The sequence below is a fragment of the Dermacentor andersoni genome, chromosome 1 (genome assembly GCF_023375885.2).
Source record: "Dermacentor andersoni chromosome 1, qqDerAnde1_hic_scaffold, whole genome shotgun sequence".
Classification (NCBI taxonomy): Eukaryota; Metazoa; Arthropoda; class Arachnida; order Ixodida; family Ixodidae; genus Dermacentor; species Dermacentor andersoni.
The window spans coordinates 266,084,293-266,101,329 of NC_092814.1; the positions used below are offsets into that span (position 1 = coordinate 266,084,293).

At 46.6% G+C, this 17,037-nt stretch overlaps 1 protein-coding gene across 2 annotated transcripts in view; it reads left to right on the forward strand.

Moving 5' to 3' along the window:
- The window catches only part of LOC129380905 (uncharacterized), a 69,748-nt gene extending 55,714 nt beyond the window's left edge, over window positions 1-14,034 (forward strand). For both annotated transcript variants that reach the window (XM_055063097.1, XM_072285930.1), the window contains 2 exons: window positions 6,370-6,477; window positions 13,818-14,034. In XM_055063097.1, coding sequence (XP_054919072.1) covers window positions 6,370-6,477; window positions 13,818-13,957 — 248 coding nt within the window. In that variant the 3' untranslated portion in view covers window positions 13,958-14,034. The remainder of the gene's footprint in view (window positions 1-6,369; window positions 6,478-13,817) is intronic.
- The last annotated feature ends 3,003 nt before the right edge of the window (window positions 14,035-17,037 follow it).

Below are 17,037 nucleotides of genomic sequence, written 5' to 3' on the forward strand. Positions count from 1 at the left end.
CCTGCCTGTCACGCGACGTCACAAAACCGCACAAACTTACCGCGTCAAAGTGACGTGTACGCGATAAAGATGCATTAATATGCCGAACAAGAGTGGATTTTCTTCGGAATAGCCGCAGGCTGCCCCGTTCCGAAAGGAATAAAAGATGGCTGCCGCCGATCTGGCTACTCGCACCTGCCGGAGAGCATGGATGTATTTGCGTATAATAAAACTTCTTGCGTGGCCGTGTAACGTTTTCGAGCCCTTTCGGCACGTTTACCACCTCATTCTGCCAACTCTTCCTTGCTGAGGGTCAGTTTAGCGTCATTCTTAAGCTTCCGTTGCATGCCGCCGTGATTTTCAACCAGCCACCACAAGCTAAGTCAGGGAAAGCTGACCAATCGCACACACCGGCACCACCCTCTTCATCCGGTTATCGATTTTCAGTGCACTGGCTCTGCCCCAGTGAATCCCTCTCCACTTGAGCGTTCTCCTCGCCTCTTGTCAGCCAAATAGATACGACAAGCCGCTCAGTTTAGGCAACGTTATTCGTTTTTCAAGCAAACAAAAGTGACCTCCTATGAGCGAGGAGAGCGTTTGATTGGTCTGTTCAGACAAACCTGCGGGTGACCGCCCGGTGCTTGCGTCGGCGGTTACGCAAATTTGACATTAGGAGACTGGAATAGAAACATATTGGAATAGTTTTACGTTATAGGGCCCAGGTTTAGTGTTTGACGACTTTTTCCTGTATTATCGGCATGAAATCAAGGTAAACAATATTGCTAATCTTTTCTATCCTGTATTTGGAATGACTCTCAGCGCATTTCGCATGATCGGTGTACAGGGCCGTCCACTGTCAGGGCTATAGCGCCCCTTTACAACTTGAGCCAGCATAACGCTTATAATGCTTTAGGCAGCAGAACATTTATTCCGCTTTCTGCGACACAACTGGCCGATATGACGCTTTGTGTGTTCACAACAGATTAGTCTGCAGAGCTTCATATCAAATATAAGTTCCTATCGGTACTGGGATACTAGTGAGGTGCTTCCCCTAGCAGTAGACGACCCTGTACATCACGAAAAGCGAGATTACCTACGGCTGAGGCTTGCACATTTGCACCTGTATAGCACAATTTATCTTGTTAAAGTCAGAAAGATGTAACGTATGGAGTAATGATAAAAACAGCTTCCTTTTATAACAATAGGTGTTACGGACTCTTCCGCGGTTAAAATCGACGTATAACGTTATACTCAAACGATACCAGCTGCAGGTCGAAAAAAAAATGGCGATTTAGCGGTGAATGCGAGAGAAATGCGTTGGCATTACGTCGCACCTCTTTGAGATCCCGGATTCATGATTTGAACCGCGTTCACCGCATTGATAAGTGCTGTTCACGAGCTCACTCGACACACTTTGTGCCTCCTCTAGGAGCGAAGTTGAACTGACGGCGGTGTGGAGCAGACCACCATCAGTTGCACAATATACAGGTTGTTTCAGCGAACACTTTCAAAAATGTTTAAAGGTTGTCTGTGGCAGATAGGTCAATTCTAGTTTATGAGCCGGTCTACTAGAAGCGGCGGACAATACTTACAAAAAAAAAAAAGATATGCAAAATCGACTAATCAACAAGAATTCACTAATTAACTTTTTAGCCAGTTATCTTATAACCCATATTGCAATTTACACATTCTAGCAGTGGACTTCGCAAGGCGGATCCACTTGGAACGAATTCTCAGGACGACACCAGTTCTGTTTGCAGATAAATTCCCGAACTTCGCGGAGAAATATATTGGCGTTTCAGTTACTGGTGTGCTTCAGTGCATGAAACGACATTTTGTTAACAAATTAACTGGAACGCCGGTGCATTTCTCCGCAAAGTACGGGAATTTATATCTCGAAACTGGTGTCATATTGAAAATTCGTTCCAAGTGGATCCGCCTTGCGAACTCCACGGCTAGAATTTGTAAATTGCAATATGGGCCATCGTGTAATTAGTTAAACATATTTAGTGAATTTTATTAATTAGTCGATTTTGCGTCTCAATTTTTTGTGCAAGTATTGTCCGCCGCTTCGAGTAGACCAGCTCATGAACTAGAATTGTGATATCTGCCACAGGCAACTTTTAAATATTTTTGAAAGTGTTCGCTGAAACACCTTGTATATATATATATATATATATATATATATATATATATATATATATATATAATACATGCACGCTCGTCTAAGCTCGGGCATGGCTGAGTCTGTTGCGTACCAAATGAGCGCGCAGCAGCAGAGATATAGGCTAGCTGCTTTAAATGCTCCCAAACAAAAGTGCGTGGCTAAACACACGCGAGAAAGGGACGGTGTTGCCGTACGCCGCATGAGTTTGTAGGTTGCCAACACCGTGCGGGCCCCCTGGTGCGCCTTATGGGAAACGCGTAAACAGAGACACTGCCTCCGAGATTCAGCGGCGGACTTTGGAAGATGGGAATTATCCATGGGTGGTGGCGACGTATGATGAGCGGCATGCGGAAGGTATACTTATTGTATTGCAGCGCATGGTTACTGCTCTGATGTGACGTAAAGACCCGAAGGCTAACTCTTTCATTAATGCGCGCTCGTAACGTCCCGTGTTGGCCATGAGTTTCCGACAAAGTATATAAAATGCTACTCTTTTCTTGAATTGAGCAGTAATTAGGAGTTCAGGCGAAAAAATAATGAACAAACAATAAAAACACACGTAGCAAGATAATTGGTGACTTGATTAAGGCCATCCAGATGGTGTTAGTACGACCCACAAATTATTTTCCATCACGCATATGGATGTAATCCTCGCAGCTGCTTAGAGAGGTGCAGTGCACCGACACGTACCGTTGCATGGAGCTGACCCCGATAAGGATTGCTTTATTTCATTTCATTTATTCTCACCTTAAAGGCCCGGAGGCATTAAATAAGGGAGGGCTTTAATTCTTGTAACAATGTTAGAAAAAATGTACAGAACAGTAAATAAACAACAATAAACAAATACAAGCCAGGAACAACTGTGAAAAAAGGGGAACATCGTGTTAGAGTAAGGGTAGGTGGGATCGGTAAATTAAGGAGTGTGGTTATTTAACATTTCGCGGAACATGTTATGGTCAGTGCATAACACGATATCTTCTGGGAGATGGTCACAATGGGTTATAGCGTCGGGGTAGAATGAAGTGTTCATGGCAGATGATCAGGTGTTAATGTTTATCATTTAACAGGGAATGCCTGGAGTGTGGATGGTAATAAAAGGTGTGAAGCAAGCAGAGACGAGAGAAGGTCCGGCGGGAAGCAAGTGATGGTAGTTCAAGTGTACGTTTTAGTGTGGTTATGCTGGTATCACGAGAGTAATTGGAAGTTATAAACCGAGCAGCGCGATTTTGTATTGCTTCTATGTCATAGGTTAGATATGATTGGGAAGGGTGCCAGATAGATGACGCATATTCTAACTGCGGACGTACGAGTGTTAGATATGCTAGCATTTTTATTTCTGGTGATGCGGCTTTCAGGTTGCGTTTTAAATACCCAAGGGTGCGTGAAGCATTAGAACAGATGGTGTCAATATGAGTTGCCCATGATAGTGTCGATGTCATGTGAACGCATAGATATTTGTAAGACGGGGCATGATTGATAGGAGCTGAATTTATTGTGTAGGTGTGACTGGTTAAGCTGTGGTTGCGGGTGAATGACAGAGCTGGCCGAGCCTGTCTCGTGACCTCTGCAGGAGGAATTATAGCACACCTTTACATGGTTACACAAGCAATGCACCCTAATCGCTTTTGTAATGAAGTGTGATTCGACAATGGGGGGGGGGGGGGGGGGCGTAACGATTAACATTCAGGAAGGCTTAATAACACGTACTTTGTGTCTGCAATGGCTACAACCCTTAGAGATTATCCTTGAATACGTCTTAGTGATTTGTGTGTCCAGATTCAGCCTACTGGACGGAATTAACAGTTGATCTGAAGTTGACATTTGACGAAGTTTGCTTTTCAAGGAACTATAGTCAGAGATCTAGCTTTGTAGCAGTACGCTACACAATCTACTGGGCGACCAATGTTCGCTGCCAGAAGTCACGCTTCACCTTTCGGTGGCCGCCTTTTTAAAGCGGCGAGCGGATGCAGCATGTTGCCGTAGAAACGACGATCAAACAAATTAAAGTAAATCCTGAATAAAGGAGGCAGAGACAATTTTCTTGGCGAGAGTGCGCTGAAGATTATAAGGTCTTTATATTTTTAAGCATCGTCTCATTTGAGGCCCCAGGTTTCACTAAAAGTGTGATAACAGCTGAATAACTAATATTTATTTCTTAACTTTTTAGCTAATTGCGTTTGACGAGCATCTTGTTATTGCAAACTTGAAGTCGGTAGGTGCTCAAGGAAGGTCGACTGAATAGCGATCCTTAGGTCAGCAGCACTTACGAGATATTGCTCCCCAGAATTGAGGAGAAATGCATTGTTGGCCTTCGATTAATCAATTTACCACAAAACTTTCGCTGCGCACTGTGGGAGAAAGCTTCGTGGAGCAGAAATATCTTTCGTAACAGATATTGAGGACGACTGTCTTGAATGTGACGCTGGTATTATGTTTCCCATTTATTTATTTATTTATTTATTTATTTATTTATTTATTTATTTATTTATTTATTTATGTTACCCTCAGGGTACAGAGTGCACTTCAGAGGGTAAGGGCAATTCACAACAATAAAGAAAGAATACAAATCACATTTCATACTAGAATATAGAACAATACAGGAAACATATTAAATATGTTAACAATTTTCTTACAACGTTTATAATAAAACAATTGATGAACAATAATATTAGGCGGAGAACCGAAACATGATGCGAAAGTCAGTTAATGGACAAAACACACAAGTGGTAATTAGGTAATCAGCGTTGTAAGGACCTCGTTATATTGAATGGAATCAATTATGTTTGTCAGTGATGCGGATAGGGAATTCCATTCTTCGCAATCTTTTGGGAAATATCATTGTGCACATGTTACTGTGTTGCAATGGGGCACTGAGACCTTTTGTTGACGATTAGGGCGATGAGAAATGAAGGGTGCTTGTTGAGTCCATCGGGGGCGAAGACAAGAGTTTAGGTAGAAAATCTTATGGAACAGACAAATGCGGGTGTGCTTTCGGTTAGTGGATGAGGTTAAGTGTATATATGCCTGAATGCACTGACAGACTTCAATTCAGCAAATACAATGTACGACTTATAGAGTAGATAATAAACAAATACTAATTAGTATATATTAGATAATTTCATAACATAATCGGTGAACATCTCGCGTTTACCGATGTCCGCTAGGCCGATAATAGTTCACCGCCGAAGAAAAGACAGTTATCCCCCTTGCACCACGGTATTTAAAAAATGAAAAATTGTCCGCCCTTCCACTACTGTGAAGAGGGGTGCAAGCGAAGCTCAGGATCCGCGGCTCTTCGTTGTCGTAACGCCTCGGCTTCGCACTCCCTCACGGCGAGGTAGGCACGTTGACGACGAGTCCTTTCTCGAGCGAGTTCCCGGCGGCGTTCATTAAACGCCGCCTGTTCTTCGGCCGAACGCGCGGCCCGCTCCCGCTGCCGTTCCTGCAACGCAGCCTGCTCTTCGGCAGAACGAACCAAACGCGGCCTCCCGATCTGACTGTTGAGCCTGAACTGGCAGGAAATGGCGGGCGCGAGGCAAGCGCACACGCCAACACACCCTTTCCCTCCTCCAGAGGGAGGGGACGCCTGCGATTGGCTCGCGCCTTGCGCTGCGTCTACTTCTTCATGCATATAAAACCCCACTTTAAAGGGCGCGTATGATGGACCGATAGTGGCTGAATGGTGATCTGGCAACGCGGAGGGCTGTGGTTGCAGCCCGGCAAGCAATTTTTATTTTCGCGCGGTTTGAGTTTTTTCGCATGGCAACACCGACGCCGACACGAGTGAGGCAATACAAGCTTCCCTTGAAAAAAATGCGCCTCTTCTTTTTTGAAGGAAGTGGCAAAATATCGGCTTCGTTAAGCTTTATGGGTTGCTGTGACTTCGTTAGCGTACTGGCACGCATGTTGAAAAAAAAAATGATCTCAGAATCGTTCCGAGGCACCTTAACGTTCCTGCTATATAATGTCTCCATAATTTCAGAAGCATAGCTGTATAGTGGACTATCCTATAGCAGGTTTCACCTAACGTTCGATACAAAATCAGCAATTTCTTACTTCATGGGAACAATGTACCGCTCAGATTTTTTTCCTCTGAGTGTGTTTAAAAAATACTGACTTACTTGTTCTTTACACTACAGCGCCATAAAATATTATGGTGCAGTTTAACCCCTTTCGTTCTCATTTATTTGTTTTCTTTTTTCGTTTTTTGCCGGCTCTTGCAGAATGCGTGCAACCTGAATGTGTGCCCTTGTGCGACGAGCGACACCCGGACAAGGAAGTCATCGACGTGTACTGCAAGACTGACGTCTGTGTCTGCAAGTGGCGCGAAGGTAACTCCAGAAAGTGCCCTGGTCGTTCTTCACGAGTGCGAAACAGCTAAAACGCCAGCGGTATCGAAAAAAAAAGAACAGAAGAAAATCACTCTTTTTGTGCACTGTGTGGCAGCGGTCTGAAGGGGCGATAGCACAGAAGGTCATGTAGGCGCAGCCGCTGCTAACCCTACTCTGATCACCGCGTTGAATGAGTTGTTAGAGCGTAGCTCGAAAAGGGCCCCCACTTGACCAGTTTTCAATGAAATGTTGTTGCCTTTCGAGAAGTCTGATTTATGTGTACTCAAATATCGCGCACATTCGGGGCTGTTGCACGATCTTAAGCTTTAATTGAGGCAGTAGACATATACTGTAACGAACAATTAAGGGAGTCCAGACACAACTATTTATTGTGGGCTAACTTGTGCCCTGGGGGTAAATAAAAAGGACTGCTGCGTTCTGAAGAGGAGATCAAGAATGCCCTCTTCTTCTCTCTCGAGCGTCGCTTCACCTCTTCTTCTTGTAGACGCTGACAACGGCAATCTACGATGCAAGTGCGTGCGGCGAAAACACGTGCCATCATTTCGTCTTCTTTTTCTCCAATACGCCGTTGTCCTCTTGAGGGGTGCATGAACCTGCGCGCGTTGTTTAAATATGTTTCTGCCTTGTGTCATTATCCCCCCTCCAAAACGCATCGTCCCGATGCCTACAGCGACTAAATTGTTCACAAGCTGTTGTTCATACTAAAGTGGTGTATGGCACAGAATAGATGTTTGGTCGAACATTCACTGCCTGTCATAATATGGCTTCAGTCTGACCACATGTACAGTTTCCGTGCGACGCCGGCATCGTGATGAGCTCACTTGTCCTTCTGGCGTAACTTCGTAGTTCAAGGGACTGATGCGGCGAAGTACTCGGTAAGGGCCGAAATAACGGCGCAAGAGCTTTTCGGACAGGCCGCGCGTCCGCACGGGAGTCCACACCCATACTCTGTCGCCTGGGGCATACTCGACTTCCCTTCGCCGCAGGTTGTATCGGTCCGCGTCGATGCGCTGCCTTTGTTGAATGCGATGTCGCGCCAGCTGACGTGCTTCTTCGGCCCTCTCTGTAAAGTCGCTGGTGTCAGGGTTCTGTTCTGTACTGTCGCTGACAGGGAGCATTGCATCCAAGGGTGTGGTGACTGTTCGACCAAAAACAAGCTGGAATGGCGTTACCTGAGTGGTCTCTTGCAATGCAGTATTGTAGGCGAATGTTGCATAGGGCAGTATCTTGTCCCATGTACGGTGCTCTAAGTCTACGTAAATTGACAACATATCGGTCAGCGTCCTGTTCAATCGCTCGGTTAGCCCATTTGTTTGAGGGTGATAGGCAGTTGTTTTCCTGTGGCTGGTATGAGTCAGTTTCATAATGGATTGCGTCAAATCGGCTGTGAACGAAGTTCCTCGGTCCGTGATAATAATTGCAGGGGCACCGTGTCGTAATACTATCTTGGTCACAAAGAATTCAGCCACTTCGACAGCCGTTGCACTGATGAGAGAGGATGTCTCGGCATATCGGGTTAGGTAATCCGTGGCTACTACAATCCATCGTTTCCCCGATGACGATGTCGGAAAGGGACCGAGCAAGTCCATTCCTACTTGTTCGAACGGGGCTCCTGGGGGTTCTATTGGTTGAAGGAGGCCTGCGGGTTTTAATGGAGGCGTTTTGCGTCTTTGGCAATCCCGACATGTTCGTACATAATGCTGTACTGAAGTCAATAGCTTTGGCCAGTAGTACTTAGCATGAATTCGGGCGAACGTTCTGCTCACTCCGAGGTGTCCTGCTGATGGGTCATCGTGACAGGCTTCCAAGATTTCGGATCGCAAAGCTGAAGGAACGACGAGTAGAAATTTCTCTGTGCTGTGCTCAAAATTTCTTTTGTACAGGACACCATTTCTCATCACATACGATGACAAGCCCCGGCAGAAAACTCGCGGAACATGGACGGGGTGTCCCTCGAGGTGCCTGATGAGTAGGAGCAACTCAGCGTCAGACTGTTGGTGTTCGGCCATCTCAGATGTGGTCACGGCTCCAAGAAACGGAAAGTCGTGTCCATCTTTCACAGGAGCAGATTCGACCGGCGCACGTGATAAACAATCAGCGTCACTGTGCTTGCGACCTGACTTGTACACGACCGTTATGTCGTATTCCTGCAGCCTCAGACTCCATCTAGCAAGTCGTCCAGAAGGATCTTTCAGGTTTGCAAGCCAGCACAGTGAGTGATGGTCGCTGATTGCTCGGAACGGTCTACCGTATAAGTATGGCCGGAATTTTCCTATGGCCCATATTACAGCGAGGCATTCTTTTTCGGTGGCTGAATAGTTGATTTCAGCCCTCGAAAGAGTGCGGCTGGCGTATGCAATCACTCTTTCCTCTCCATTTTGCCATTGAACGAGGACGGCACCGAGTCCTAAATTGCTGGCGTCTGTGTGGATGTCTGTTTCCGCTTCCTCATCAAAGTGCGCAAGGACCGGGTGGTTTTGAAGTCGCCGTCGTAGCTCATTGAATGCATCTTCTTGTTCACTTTGCCAGACGAAAGGAATATCTTCTTTCGTTAATCGCGTTAATGGCTCGGCAATCTTTGAAAAATTTTTGACGAAACGCCTGTAGTAGGCACAAAGTCCTAGGAATCGCCTAACGGCCCTTTTATCAGTTGGTCTAGGAAACTTTTCTACTGCTGCGGTCTTCTCAGGGTCAGGACGGATGCCTTCGGAGCTAATCACATGGCCGAGGAAAAGGAGCTCATGGAAGCCGAAGTGACATTTTTGTGGCTTTATCGTCAGCCCTGCTGAACTAATAGTTTTGAGCACAGTCCTTAGTCGTTCCACATGCTGAGCAAAGGTGGTAGAAAAAATCACGACGTCGTCAAGATAAACCAGACAGGACTGCCACTTTAACCCGGAGAGCACAGTGTCCATCATCCGCTGAAAGGTGGCAGGTGCGGAACAGAGGCCGAACGGAAGTACCTTGAATTCGTATAGTCCATCAGGTGTGACGAATGCTGTCTTCTCACGATCTCGTTCGTCCACTTCTATTTGCCAGTATCCGCTTTTGAGGTCGAGAGAGGAAAAGAATTTCGCATCACGTAGTCTATCGAGGGTGTCATCGATCCTCGGAAGGGGATAGACATCCCGCTTTGTGACGACGTTTAGCTTCCGATAATCAACGCAGAAGCGCAAGGTCTGATCCTTTTTCTTTACCAACACCACAGGCGAAGCCCACGGGCTGGTCGATGGCTGAATTACGTCATCTCTAAGCATTTCTTCGACTTGTTTGTTGATGATCTCTCTCTCCTTCGGTGACACTCGGTAGGGATGCTGGCAAATAGGCCTCACAGCTTCGTCGACAATGATACGGTGTTTGGCGATGGATGTTCTCTGGACTTTCGATGTCGTTGAGAAACACGAGGCGAATTCTCGTACAAGGTTCTCTATTTGCTGCTTCTGGCTCGGTGATAGTGCTGCTTCGATGTTGACAGATGCGAGTATGGAGTCTACGTTGTCAGATACCAGTAGTGCAGCATCGGAAGGGCTCAAATCCGTAATCTGTTCGTAAGCATTAAGGCGGGCAATGACAGTTCCCTTCGCAACATGCTGGACTTCATTTCCAAAATTAGTCAGGAAGACATTCGAGCACCCGTCACGCAGCTGAACCAGACCCCTTGCCATACAGATCCCTTTTTCGAGTAAGAGCCCAGTGTTACTGTCTGCTATTCCTTCATAGTCGCTGAATACGGTGCTTCTTACGGCGACAGCTATGCTGGATCTTGGGGGTATTGTGACGTCGTCGTCTATAATCTGAAGAGCATCAAATTGTTCTTCACACTCGAATGTCGCGATGGCGTGCTTCGTGGAGAACGACACACAGGATTCCTGCAAGTTGATAACTGCACCATTCGCCTGCAAAAAGTCCATTCCAATAATTAAATCCCTTGAACATTCTGACAGGACAATGAAACTGGCGACGTATGTAAAGCCGCGTATTCCGATTCTAGAAGTGCACCTGCCCACCGGGTTGATAAGGTGTCCTCCGGCGGTTCGAATTTGCGGTCCTCTCCAAGGAGTCAGCACTTTTTTCAGTCTTCCGGCAAGCACTTTACTCATAACGGAATGGTCTGCGCCTGTGTCTACTAAAGCAGTAATTTCGCAGCCGTCTATAAACACACATAAATCTGAAGCAACGTCACTTTTTCCGCAACTGCTCTCGCGTCCGTCGTTCAGCGCTGGAGGCTCTGTTCTTGCGTCGACAGCGGCCTCACCTCCACAGGTCGCCGGTATTAGTTTTCCCGACGTGGGCTTTGGGGGCGTCGCCTTGGAGAGCTTGAGGATGGACGCGGGCTCGGTGATCGATACCTCAGCGGCACTGTTGACCGAGGTTGATGTTGCTGTGAAGTCTGCGGGCTTTGGCGCGTTGACAAATACTCCTGGATCTCGAAAGGGCGTTCACCGTTTCTTGGGCAAGGAGCATTTACGGAAAACCCCCGAAGTCCCGCTCTGCGGTATTCGCACATCCTGTAGAGATGACCAGCTTCGCCGCAGTGGTAGCACAGTGGGATTCTATCAGGAGTGCGCCATATGTCGGCCTTCCGGAATCTCGTCTCCGGCGGAGACGGCAAGAACCGAGGTTCGGGTACATGCGCAGCTGCCGCGATGAAAGTACGTCCTGGAGATCCTCTGAGTACCTCGGCGTACGATACCGTCGGCCGTACCGGTGACGACGCTTGCGGCTGTGCTGGCGGGTGCTGTTCGCGGACTGCGTGTCTCACTTCTTCGCGAACCACTTCTGCTAACGAAGAGACCGCTGTGGGGCCGTTGTTCAGCTGTTGCCTCTGGAGCTCTTCTCGAACCACAGATCTTATGAGTTCTCGTAAGACCTCGACGCTGTTCCCGAACATTGCCGACATCATATCCATGGAGGCGACGTTCATCTCGCGGTTGTAGAGTCTCGCACGCTGTTGAAGAGTCCTTTCCATAGTTGTCGCCTCGGAGCGGAATTCGGTGACGGTGCGTGGAGGGCTCCGAACCAAACCGGCAAAAAGCTCCTGCTTCACACCGCGCATCAGGTGCCGAAGCTTCTTATCCTCGCTCATGCTCGGATCGGCCCGGCGGAATAAGCGGGACATATCTTCGATATACATTGCCACGCTTTCGTTGTTTCGTTGGCTTCTTGCTTGCAAAGCGGCTTCAGCTTTTTCCCGGCGGTCTGTGCTCGGATACGTGGCCAACAGCTCCCGTCGGAAGTCATCCCACGACCGGAGGACAGCTTCATGGTTTTCAAACCACGTTCGCGCACAATCTTGCAACGCGAAGTAAACGTTGCGGAGCTTCCGGTTTTCGTCCCATCCATTGTAGTCAGCGACGCGCTCAAAGCCTTCCAACCAGTCCTCGGCGTCTTCGAAGGTATCGCCGTGAAAAGGCTCCGGCGTCCGCGGCTGATCGACGACGATGCGGGTTGAGGCTGTCTGGGATGTCATTTCAGGATTGTCCGCTGCTGCTATTATAGTTTGCTCCGGCAAAAGAGGAAACTCAGGCGGCTCACCACGTAGGCGACGGCTCGTGCGCTGGTGGACAGGCGTGAACTCGTTGGGTCTGAGATGGCGTGGTTCCGGGCTGCTTTCTCCAACTCGAATTGGGCTGGAAGTCATTACCCAGCGCCTCCACCAGAATTGTAACGAACAATTAAGGGAGTCCAGACACAACTATTTATTGTGGGCTAACTTGTGCCCTGGGGGTAAATAAAAAGGACTGCTGCGTTCTGAAGAGGAGATCAAGAATGCCCTCTTCTTCTCTCTCGAGCGTCGCTTCACCTCTTCTTCTTGTAGACGCTGACAACGGCAATCTACGATGCAAGTGCGTGCGGCGAAAACACGTGCCATCATTTCGTCTTCTTTTTCTCCAATACGCCGTTGTCCTCTTGAGGGGTGCATGAACCTGCGCGCGTTGTTTAAATATGTTTCTGCCTTGTGTCAATACATACAGAGCCACGAAAGCGGTTCACGTGAACATTTCATTACATTCCTAGTGACTGCAATGACGTCCAGTGGATATTCGCTGGATATCCAAAGCCAGGACATCGATATCTCAGCGATGTGTTGACTACCTCCAGAGGATCGTCCCTTGCACAATCGTTTGGTCGCACTTTCAATGTCCCGTGGACATTCCTTGCATGTCCGCGAGGGACATCGGGGGTGACATGCTGCGTACATTGCGCGGATATGTCGGAACTTTTGCACAGTGTTTGCTACAAGGAATATACGTTCGCGGCACACGCTGTGTGACAGGTGCAACGGCCAGAGCATACGCACGCGCGCGGAAGTGCAGTGCACTCTTTTCTTCTAGGCGTTCAGTGTGGCAGAAGTGGCATACTCATTTAACTAAAGTTTTCAAAGTAAATTACGCGAGAAAGCACGAAATGTACAATGTGCACATGAGCGACGGATATGATAGCTTGGTATTGTAATTTGAACTGCACTATAGAGTGTAAAAACGGGGCGAATTGGTTCACCATCATGGTAAAAGCAGCGCAAAAAATAACGGCAACACAAGGCAGAGAAGTAGATAGGACAGGCACTGAACTAAAAACTGACTGGTTTATTGCACACAGGGAGGAATAAATACGAACAGTCCGTCTGATCGCGCACCCTCAGGCTACTAGCATTTGCCACATCTCTCGAGGAGGATGATTTCACAATCGTACAGGTTGACAGATGGGACGGAAATGCAATGGGCATGGTTTTCCTTTATGTGGAGAGCTTCAATGATTTCACGCGCTTTTTGATCCACGGGCTTGGAGAAGACATGTGTTCTTTCAAAAAAATGGTTTACAGCTACATGAACGACAATGTGCTGACAAACGTACGTGCTGAAGGTGTGCCCTTTAAATTTGAACTTAGAAAGCATGACTCTGTCAAGAGGAAAGTGAAACACGAAGCTTCAGGGAGGACAATTATTCACGTGTGGGCCGAAAAGTCTCCCGAACATTGGCAAAGAACATTGTCATCTGCAGATGCGACATCCCTTGGGCGTCCTTGGTAGGATATTCGAAATTGGACATGTGGCGGTTGTCCCATTGGTTCCCAAGCGGTGCACGGATAGATAGAGACATGATCTAGATGTCATACGGGCAAAGTGTTTTTTGCTGGATTATAGCGATGTGTACACTGGCTCACTACTTAGTAGGAAGACAAATTTTATTTCTTTGTCATTGTTTGAATTCTTGTTCTATTCTTTTGATGAAAATTTAGGGTGGACCAAAAGCCCAAATTCTACCGCTAACAGAACTTTTTTAACTTTCTCTCAGCGCATTCACGCTCTTCGTTTCAGGGGCGACAAGAACCTTGAAGCCAGGCGCGGCTCCTGTGGGTGGCCTTGAGGTCGAGATGGAGCATCCGCTCCGCGGAAGTCACGCGATCTTCGTCGATGTGGAGAGTCGCGAGGTCAAGAAAAAGTCGGCCACATCGTGACACGCACCCAGCACGGCTTTCACTCGCGATTCCAGACTCATCCGAGTGAATCAACGTTACTTTCAATAATAATTTTTAAAAAGAGTTTTGTTTTCCGCTGCTCCTCTTACATCTCTAGAAGTAAGGTCACTCGTAACTGTGCCTTGACACAAAGACGGGCCGTGCTCTGAAAACTTGCTACAAAGCTGCCATGATACGGATCTACAGGGTGTTCAAAATTAAGCTTTACGGTTGTCTTAAAATTTGGCACTGGGAGGCACGCGAAGGCCACCTGTGCAAATAAGTTATGCGGCCAGGGAGGCACAAAGTGAGATGGTAATTATCGCTGTGAGCAGCCCAGTTAACTAAAATTGAATAATTAACTTTTTGTTGACAGTAGTAAGTGGGTGTATTTGCATTGAAAAGTTAGAGGCAGTCGTGTTTCTACGCAGTATCGGTTGGAAGAATTCTTCTAGCGTGTCTGTGCTCCGAGATATTCGACCGACCAGAGCTGGTGAGATATTCACAAGAGTTAATGGTGAGGAAAGGGTGCAGGATGTGTGGTACGAATTAGGCACTGTAGTTTATTTATTTAAAGTGTCTCAAACGCCCTATTGAAAGGTATACATGAGGGGTGGGCTTGAATGGGATTGGCGAGTGCCACGACGTTAGGTGGGCTATCATTCCAGTCCTTGAAGGAACGCCCAAAAAAGAACGACGGTATGCTAAAGTGTGGGGATGAGGCGGGTAAACGGTCTTTCGAATGACGGTATGGTGTGCGGTGATACAGTTGGCGAGCTGCGAGTGGTAAAAAACTTATTAAAGAGATAAAGTGGGTAGCTTTTTTGTCTGGATTTAAATTCTACAGGTTAACTCGTAATTTAAGGACAGCAACACGGAAATAAAATGAGAAATCGGCATGAATTAATCTTACCAGCATGGTTCTGAATCGAGAAGTTCACTGATGTTAAGAATTGAACTATGTAAGAAAAAATACGTTCCATGAGCTTATAATAGATACCTGTCAGGGAGGTGGACCGATAATTGTGACATGATGATAATGTACCTTTCTATGGCATTGGGTGGACCTTACCCATCTCCCAGTAGTGCGGCACTACAATAGATGACAGCGATTGTTGAAAGATATGTGACAAAATAACACTAGCTATATTTCTTGTGTTCTTTAAGATTTTATAATTAATGCCTTCGACACCCGCGGTGTTCATTTAAATTGATTAAATCACTTAAAGTGATTCGATTAGCCTGGCAATGCCGTTCGGGTCAAAAGTAATGGGAGACATCAATGGATGTTCAAGAGAAGGAAACTCGGGAAGATCCCCGTCAGGTTTCATAAGAAATACAGAAGAGAAAGTTCTGTTAAGTGCATGAGCGACTTCACTGTCCGCTATTGTAGTGGTACCATCACAAAATAACGACAGCGTTCTACTAGGTTTAGTTTTATTTACTCTCCAAAATTGCGTGGGGTTATTGTTGAGCAGAGTGTAGGCAGTGTATGTGAGAATAATTTATGTTTAGTCTTAGTGATCAGAGCGTGAAACTCTTTTTCGGTCACTAAATACTGGTCTCAGGCGCGCGTGCAGTTATACGGTCGTATAATTTTGTCAAACGGAACAGCTTTTTTTTTTTCTTATTGCTAGGACGCTTCAGGGATTCTTTGAACCACTGGAATGACGACCGTTCACTTACTTTGATAATATGTACGTTTTCATGTGGTTCTGAATTTTCTTTTTGAAAGGCGACCAGTTGGATTCGACAGAGTGATCCGAGGAGTTAAAAGTGTACAACGTGAAGAATTTGGCTAGTTCCCTGCTTATGCTTTGGTAATCTGCTTTATGATAAAGCTTGACAGTATTTTGTTGTCGCAGTTTTGATTTTAAGGGGGCGCGATAGAGTGGATAGGAAGGAACCGTGAAGAGGGGGCAAGCGAACGAGGGACGTCACGTCATCAGGGTGCGAAGTATACTGCATCGAGAATATTACCAGTGTGGCTGCTTTCGGGCGTCGGGGAGAGTACAAGTTGCGATAGGTTAAACGCTGCGCACGTATCAACGAATTCGCTCGCGACGTTCTTTGTTAGAAATTGTTAGTGCTGGGTTCTTCCGTGTAATCGACGGGACATAAAAGTCACACAGCAGAGGAATGGGGGCACCGTTATAAGCTGAGGTAGCGCAGCTTAAAGCGTTATGGAGCTCCCGAATAAAAGAAGCAAGAAGCCGATGGCCGGTATAGCAGACTCCAGTAATATATTTGGAGGGGAAAATGCTTTGGAACATCTGAATAAATTTTCAAGTGACGAGGTTATGTAATTATGACAGTAATAAAGGGTATGCGGTGCGGAGCGATAAATACGTACGTCACCTCCGCGCCGGTTAGTACGTTCTTTACGGAAAATGTCGAAGTTGGGAAAGGAAGTTAGATGCTCGACATTGGATATTGATAGGTATATAAGCCGATACAAGACTATACGTGGGTTCCAGCTAACGCGGGCCAAGCTGTTTTTATAAGGGCGACGAGATACGTCGATGGGACCAACGATCCTATGTCAGCAGTCACCTTGCGCTCACTGGTGAATTTTAAGTAAAGTCAGGCTATCATTATTTGGGAACTGACTGGTGCCAACGGCTTTCCGTCGCGAACTTAGTGCCACTCGAAGTATGAGCCGTACAAACGCAAATCCACACTCTCTTTACACGTGGAAAGAAATCGGTCTTGTGTTGAGCCAAATGCGCGTAATAAAGAAGCAGAAGCATGAACAGAATAAAACGCTTCTTTTTCTTCTGTTTAGTGAATAAGGAGATAGATGTTCTCTTTAATAAATATACTTTTAGATGTAGAAAGTTTTCTGTCAAACTTGTTTTGTGAGATCTGTTTGTGACACCTCCCCTACGCTCCTGCATACCGCCTGCGTACATTTCGGCAGGTCTGAGTAAAAAAAAATAATAATAGCGTGCAGTTATGTTGCTGTGTATTGAGACAAAGTATTAACAGCTCCGCATAGCAGATAGAGTTTGAAAATTTTCTGTAAGGACAGTTGTGTGTTTTGGAGCCTTTGTTTTTGGGTTCTGCAACCTAAATGTTTT